General features: G+C 45.6%; 1 protein-coding gene across 1 annotated transcript in view; it reads right to left on the bottom strand.

The window, feature by feature from the left end:
• The window catches only part of dnah9 (dynein, axonemal, heavy chain 9), a 51,821-nt gene that overhangs the window by 33,234 nt on the left and 10,260 nt on the right, over positions 1–8,327 (bottom strand). The window contains 13 exon segments of the mRNA XM_025057695.1: positions 941–1,228; positions 2,017–2,155; positions 2,687–2,844; positions 4,334–4,438; positions 4,892–5,048; positions 5,454–5,614; positions 5,826–6,065; positions 6,425–6,550; positions 6,788–6,940; positions 7,266–7,392; positions 7,472–7,602; positions 7,808–8,085; positions 8,165–8,297. Of these exon segments, the coding sequence (XP_024913463.1) occupies positions 941–1,228; positions 2,017–2,155; positions 2,687–2,844; positions 4,334–4,438; positions 4,892–5,048; positions 5,454–5,614; positions 5,826–6,065; positions 6,425–6,550; positions 6,788–6,940; positions 7,266–7,392; positions 7,472–7,602; positions 7,808–8,085; positions 8,165–8,297 (2,196 nt within the window).

Genomic DNA, 8,327 nt, shown 5'->3' with positions numbered 1-8,327 from the left:
AAACTATTTGAAAATAAACTTCACAATCTCCTGGTGTCAAATGAAAGGATTTCACACACAGTGGGTTTGATCCAGCACTGACTCACTCACTAACACAGACCGACACCAGGAAGAAAGGCAGAAATTTCCCTCACACTCTCACTCAAACACACAGATGATGGATCGATGGCATTGAACGACTCCTCGCTGCTGCTGCTGCTCACTGCTGCTCCCAGTCTCCATTCATTCAGCTGCAGCAGGAGGTTTCTCCAACTCTGAGGCTCACTATGATTACAGCTGTGATGTGAGAAAGAGGACTGATGCTGGAAATACACACACACACACAGACTGCAGAAGAAAAAAAAAAACCTATCCTGCTGTCGCTCCAGCTCTCTGTGAATCATTAGACGTCTGAAATCAAAAAGGTCGACCACACAAACAGAGCTCAGGGAGTGGAGGCTGTTATTGAGCGTTATTGGCCCCACTCTCTCTCTGACTCTCCCTGTCTATGTCAGTGTCTCTCGCCCTCTCTCTGTCAGAATGTCAGGGTTAAGTGAAGCTGCCGCAGCGTCCGCTCCATTGATGGACTGTTGTTATGGTTTTCCTTTGTCTAGTTGACCCCGCGCAGATTGGACTTATTTCCCTCCGGCCCTGCAGTCATCTACCTCTCACACACATGCAGTGTGGGTTCCCATGTATGTGCAGACTTCATTAATGGCTGCCAATAAATGTTGGGCTTTGAACCAAAGATTTGGTGACAAATATTTCAACATCTAGTGTGATCTAGAAGTCCAGAGAAAATCAGTGATTCTCTTTTGACTCAAACAGATTGAGAATGTATGCTTTGGTTTTTAATAATTTGACAAACTAATATTCAAGTCAGATTTCAAAATATAAAATAACTAAACTTTCATTTCATTTAACTTTAAGAGTAAGGAGAATAAGATAAAATGGATTAGACCTTGAGTATGAAATTCTCCTCCGCCTGGAGCTTCAGGTCCAGCACCGACAGTTTCACTTGCTTCTCAAAGTCCAGATCCCTCTTCCTGGGAACGTCCAGGGCAGGAAACAAATCTCCGATCAGACCCATGAACACCGGCATGTCGTCAGTAACAATCTTAGGGATGTTGAAGTCCCTCAGGGCTCTCATCAAGACCTGATCCTCAGCTCTGTCTGGGTCTCCTCTCTTCAAAGAGCCAGCCACCACCAGGACAGACTTGATGGCTCTCAGACCCCAGTCGTAGTGGTCCTTCATTGGAGAACAAGGAGAAGGTCAGGTGAGGAGGTTCAACACAACTCTACAATTCCTACCTTCACCAAGCCACATATTTGGACTTACAGCCATTTTAGAGCATTTAGCTAATATTCAGATGAATAAAACCAAAAAATGAATCACATGACCCATGGCCTCATTGGTAAGAACTGCTGTTTGAGAGTAAATAAAACCAACAGATGAACTGACAGATGGACGGGTGGACAGACGGAGACACACTGGAGGCCTGACATTTAATTCCTCCTCTGATTCTCCAGACACTCGTCAACATTCATTCATCTTTGTTTTTAAAAACTTTGTGATTGACTGTGGAACGTTAGCATTCACACTCCCATCTCCATCTGCGCATCACCTCCACAGACACCTGGAGAACTTTCAGGATGTTCTTCTCAACAGACGCTGCTACTGGGGTTTTTCAGCTTCGTTTGTTCTTGTCATTCAACAACAAATTAAACTCCGTCTCCTCCAGATGTTTCTACACAAACCTGAACCTGACTTTCCACAGCAGAACTTATATGGACTGTACAATTATAACTGTGTGTGTGTGTGTGGACACTGAGGAATGACTCAGTGCCTCATCGATCTGCAGGTTCAGCTCTGCTGATTTAAGCACAGAGAAGCAGACGCCTCATTATCATTTCATTTTCATTAACACTAATGTTGGACAAAAACAAACCGTGTAGAGAAAACTTTTTAAATCTCTTTAAAGGGACAGTTCACAGAATGACCTGAGACGGACAAGGACATGTGACACACACACGCACCTGTTTGGAGAGAAACTCTTTACACAGGGTGTAGAGGGTGATGAACTTTCGGGCGAGAATCCGGGCGTGGATGAAACCTTCAGCCACCAGCATGATCTCACAGATCAGCTCAAAGTCTGGGACGACCATGGCACAGGGTCTGAAAAAAAGAAGAAGAAGAAGAAAAAGACAGTGTTTGGACAAGAGCAGGAACAAGTGCAGAACAACATCTGAGCAGAAAACAAACTGCCATCAGCTCAGTTCTGTTAACCTTACAACAAAAAGGTCACTGGTTCGATCCCCGGCTTTACCTGCTGCTCTCTCTGTGTGGAGCTTCCCTGTTCTATGTGTGTGTGTGTTGTTGTGAGTTCAAAAACAAGCAGAGATGAGGTTAATGTTCACTCTAAACCAGCTTTAGGTGTGAATGCCAGTGTGAATGGCTGGTCTCCCTGTGACACTTTAATGTGACCTGAGACCTGATGAGGATTGAGGGATAAAAAATAAAATAAATAAAAACAGGTTCAGTAAAGACATGAAGACAAAGGATGACATTTCCCACCAAACCTTAGATTTTAGTTTTGGTGAATTTAGATCCGTGGACTGGACACAGCTGGACCCTGAACTCCTACATGTTCATTTTGTCCTTTGCATTAAAAACTAATTCCAGGCTGGACTCTGACAGTGGACGAACCTGAAAAGAGCTTTGAGATTCTCAGGAAGCTCAGTTCTCCCAGCGTAGCCTGGGTTCATGGTGATGAAGATTCCCACAGAGGGACACAGGTTCACTTCTTCTCCCATGAAGTTAAACCTCAGCTTCTTGTCTCTGATGGCGTCCTGGATGCTCTTCACCTGCAGAACAAACGAACCAACAGAGTCGGAAAAGTGAAGAGCATTATTCCAAACCAGGCTGTCTCTGTGCTTACAGTTAGCCATGTTTTGGTCTAACTCTTCGCTCCTTTAGTTTATTTCATGGATATATATGGGGGTTTTTTTTTCATTCTCTGGACATGTTTGTTCACTCGGGGCTTCTATTACAGTAGGTTGCTGTTCTAAAGAAGAAAAAGGAATTCTAAATTCATCTTCCTCAGTCTCTTCGAGACAAGTCTGAACCGGTCGCCGCTCGCTAACTATTAGCTCCTCTGTTGAACAGACGAACAGCTTCTTTAGGGACACAACTTGATTAATTTATATCTCATTTAGTTTTGGCTGTGGCTTTGGATGTCGTTGCCATGGTTACTGTTGTTAACTGGCTGTACATTTGTCATCAGAATCAGCAGAGATTAAAGGATTAATCCATAGATTTTATCATCTGACCCTGAGCTGCTACTGATTCTGATGCAGGTCTGGACCAGAGTCAGAACCTGGGTCAATTTATCTGCTGTGCGCTGGTCGTCCTTGGACTGTGTGTGTGTGTGTGTGTGTGGGTGTGTTGCTCTCAGCAGACAGCTGTCACAGCAGCAGGAGTTTGATGCTCCTCTCTTCTCCACATCTTCCTGAGTGCACTCATTTATTATTCATTTAGTTTTATTTCCAAGTTTCTCCTGGAATCTAAAAATTCCTTCCGAGTTGCTCAGAATTCCAGACTTGTCTGGTTGAAGTCAGTGCTGATTCCACAGAGGAGGAAGGTGACGGTCTAAAGGACTTTTATCTCCATCATCCTCATCATCTTCAACATCATCTTTCACACTGTGTGTGACAGCGTCAGCACGGAGCCACAAACCTGCAGGATTCCACTTCACCAGGAGAGAATTAGTCAAATCCCAGCAGGAGGATTTGTTTGATCCTGGAACGTGAACCTGCTGCAGCAGAAGCAGCTGATGTCAGGTAAAAACTCAGGGAATCGGGCAGAAATTTCCTGGGAATAATCAAAGAAGCAGCTGCTGCTGGAGGTCATCACAGAATGAATGAGTGTGTGTGTCTGTGTGTGTGTGTGAGTGTGTGTGTGTGAGAGAAGATGAAGAACATGAGGTGGACTCACATGACCAAACTGTCAGCTGTGATGTTCACTTCTCAGAGGTGAGAAAACAAATACATTTTTATGAAACTACTGCAGTCATGGAGACTCTGACCAATCACAGAGCAGCGCAGAGGAGGGAGAGAGAAGAGGGCGGTTTCTTTGTCTTCTCTGCAGAAATGTCTTTATTTTATATTCTAATCAGAATATTTTAAACAACATTTCTAAACAGAAACAATGGAAACAAAGAGTCTGGTGCAGCCAAAGTGTCATAACCAATCAGAGAAGAGAAGACCCAGACATGGAGAAGAGCATCACCTCCTGACACCACTGCTCTACAGCAGACCTTCAGAGATGTTTCCACAGAGGTTTTGAGGTTCTTACCTGAACAGCCACCACTGACAGAACCTCCACTGAGATCCTGTTGAACTCATCGAAGCAGCCCCAGGCTCCAGTCTGGGCCAGACCTTTGTAGATGTTTCCACAGGACTGGGGAACAAAGAGACAGAAGCTCAGAGACCACACCAGGACACATGGACACAATCAGCCCTGACCAGTGTTGACCAACATTTGACATCCTTTAGTCAAACATCATGTGTTTTTAAACACACATCCCATTGTTCTGGTTTTGTCTGGTTCCTAATAGAGGATGAAGTGATGAAGTGATGGTGTGATCAGCTTCAGCCTTAGAGTTTGGTCTGAGTGAAGATGAAACAGCAGCCAGATAAAAGGGAAGTGGATGAAGGTCGTCTTTAATGAGGACGTGTGTGTGTGTGTGTGTGTGTAAGGCAGTCGATGACAGAGACGCAGGTGAAGGGATGATGCCACACCAACTCCTGAAGCTTACAAAGGGATGATGGAGGTGAAGAAGCTGATGCCACACCAACTCCTGAAGCTTACGCACATATGCACGCATGCACACACATATACACACACACTCACCTTGTAGTCCATCTGCTCTGAGCAGTTGAACACATACACCATCACACCCAGCGCTCGGCCCAGGTCTTTGGTGGTTTCCGTCTTCCCAGTCCCTGCTGGACCTGCAGGGGCTCCGCTCATGGTCAGGTGAAGGGACTGGGTCAAGGTGATGTAGCACCTGGATCCAACATAGACCAGGAGATTACATATAGATTAGAATAAGATATTAGGATTAATGATTGGGATTAGGAAGAGACGAGGACAATAGTGGAATGATAGTCGGGAGGAATCAGAATAACAGAACACAGGTTATCTAAGATTAGCCCTGAAAATGGACCAGAAACAATGGAGCTACTAACTAGCAAAACATTAATCGCGTTGATGGCACCCACAGTAACAGTAACAGCTCATTAAAGTCTCTCTACATTGTTATTCCAAGTCTGATTCCAGATCAATAACTTTGCAGATAACAGCCTGTGTCTGAGCACGCTCAGTCTGACTCTGCTGTTGCGGTTTGTTAGCACAATCATCACCATCATGACAGCAGACTCTGTCTCTGGTCTGACTCTGTTTCTCCCAGTACCTGTCAGTCAGAGGAGTGATGACCAGCCGAGGTGTGTTGCCCAGGTACTCGTAGGAGTAGAGGAACTGAGCATCACAGATGTTGGCCAAACAGTGCTTCTCTGCGTCGTCCCATCGATGCCTGAGCTGAGACAACCACACGAAGGCCTGAGAGCTGTCCACCTGGAGACAGGAACCATGATTAACAATAACAAAAGATACTTTATTCAGATAATACAACAGTAATATTATGATACAAACCAGGTAAAAGATGGTTGGAAAAAAAAAGACTAAAAAAACATTAAATACAGTTTCATATTTCGAGAACAAAGTGATTCAGGTTTTAGCAGCAGAGTAAACCTCAAACTTGTGCAGAACTGTGTCTCCTGCTGACCTTTTGCTGGATCATCTTGGCCACCACATCACGGGCGTGGACGTCGATGGTGCAGATGGTCATCACCTTCTGTCTGTCCCCTGGAGTCAGCTGACCAATCAGCATGGAGATGAGGGTGTTGAGCTGGGTCACCTGTTTCCTGAAGGTGTCCTTCAGGGCGTTGTCGTAGCCCTCCTCCAGCTGAGAGAAGGCCATGTTCACGTCAAAGCTCCACCAGATCTGAGTGCACGTGAGCGCCACCTGCAGTGAGGAGACAATACATGGAGATAATGTAACCAATAATACATCAACATAGAACTGGCTGACAAGAAAGTGATTTTTATTTTCATAGGTGATTACATAGAGGAAAAAGACAGCACCCCAGCTGATTAATGCTCTAGCCTTACAGCAAAAAGGTCTGTGGTTTGATCCCAGACTTTAACTGCTGGTGTGACCATCAAGTGGGAATGTGAATTGTCTGTCCAGGGTGAACCCCCCTCCCCCCCCACCTATGATGACTGCTAGTATTGGCCACGGGATAAATGGGAGCGGCCCCTGTTGGTCAGCAGTACAACTGCACTCTCTGTCCGTGGTGGTCAGTGGTGGTGTCCGTGGTTTACCTGAGCTGGATAGTCGAAGAGCCACTGCTCTCTGGGTTTCTCCTCGTAGGCTGTCACGGCCTCAGTCATCTCATGTCGGACCGTGGATCTCATGGTGTCCAGTAACCGGTTTAACCAGACCTCAACCTGAACACACACACACAGAGATAAAGAGTGTGTGTGTGATCAGAGCTCAGATCAATAATCATCAGTGAAGTTATCACGGTGGACATGAACAGACCCAGAGAGGAGGACACACTGCATTCATTTGTCTCCTGTTTTAAAATCAGACTAAGAAGCAGCTGGATCTGAGTTTATTGGGGAGAGCAGGTCTCTGAGTGACCTGGAGAAGACAAAGACCTTAGGAGACGTCTGTTTGGGTACCTGTCCAGAGCAGTCACATGACTGACTGAAAGGAACAAACTCCTCCTCTTTGCTGTACATGCCACGCCCAATCTTGGTCAGGTTCCCCTCAGCATCAGTGTCAAACTTCATCCTGGACATGTTGTCAAAGAGTTTGGACAGATGTTTTTGCACCTAAAGACACAGACATGACAAACTTCAGAATGAGTTTTTTTTTTATCTTTAGTTTTGCTGTTAAATCACAGGCAGCTGTGCTTCTTCTTCTTCTCCTCCTGACATGGTGGGTAAACAATTTAAGATCCTAATGATGGAGGACACGCAGAGCAATAGCTGCCAAACCATGAGCCACAGCGAACTCATGTGGCCACTGTGGAAACTGCACCAGCCCAGCTGAGAAAGCACATGGTAAGTGCAACGCTGATAAACTAAAATAAAGATAAAGTCTGATCCAGGGATGGACCAAAACCACAGCAACATATATTAGATTTTTTTACAGTACCTGCTGTGGGTTGGTTCCGTTGGACAGGATGTCCAGCAGATCAGCTGAGGAGATGAAGTAGAACCTCGGAAAAGCCAATCGTTTGGTGTCTAGATATTCAGCAAGAGCCTTTTCACAAAGAGACAGTCTGAGGAGACAAAATACAGAGTTAGTGTCAGAGCACTGTCTCTGGACCAGGACCAGAGGAGGACCAGGAAAGTCCTGACCTGCTCTGCATTTCCTCCAGTCTTCTGAAAAGTCCTTCTTTGTTGGTGGCCTCTACCACATTTGGGGTTTGATGCATGGCTTCTGCCAGTTCTTTAAAATCTGCATCTATTCCTTCAAAACGTCTGGAGTCCTGAGGAGGAAGGAGGAAAGTTTAGAACTAGTCATTTCTAAATGCTGACAAAAAAAAACTTCTGAGGACATTTATAAAGTCATGGCTAAATGATCAAAAAGTTCAAAATGATAAAATATAAATAAGAATATCCAAAGTGAAGGGTTTGAAGCAGCTCTGGTCGTCTCTAACACCATCAGTCCACACGGACAGAATTTGAACAGACCTCAGGCAGCTGTGAGCGAATGTCCTCAGAACCGATGAAGATGCTCTCCAGGTGCGCCCAGGCCCTTTGGACCTCAAACCAGATGGACATGACAGAGTCGGCCACAGAAAGTTTGCTCTGCCATGACGAAACCTGATCCAGGAAATGGGCCACGTATTTGGACGACATGAGGTTCTGCAGCTGAACCTGGTTGTCCTCCAGAGTCTCAACCAGCTCCTCGTCACTGCACAGCAGAGGAACCTGGGTACGGTGGTGAGGCTCATACTGGAACTGCATCACTGCACCAGGATCAATGGACCACAGGTCAGGACACAGTGGTTTCGTTATCTAAGACAACAACAACAACAAAGTACCCACCTGACCAGGTGGAGTCCAGCTCACAGAGGACCTTTTCCATGGCCATCTCCTTAACAGCTTTGTCCACAATTCCTCTCACCTCCTCCTCAAAGCAGTGAAGATTCAGCTGCAGGAGGTCGGCCAGCGTGGTGTCCTGATCACACAAAGACTGGGTAAGAATTCC

Source organism: Cynoglossus semilaevis, chromosome 8 (assembly GCF_000523025.1).
Source record: "Cynoglossus semilaevis isolate Cse_v1.0 chromosome 8, Cse_v1.0, whole genome shotgun sequence".
Taxonomy (NCBI): domain Eukaryota; kingdom Metazoa; phylum Chordata; class Actinopteri; order Pleuronectiformes; family Cynoglossidae; genus Cynoglossus; species Cynoglossus semilaevis.
The sequence above is the reverse complement of the archived record's forward strand: the minus strand, read 5'-3'. Positions and strand labels throughout refer to the sequence as shown.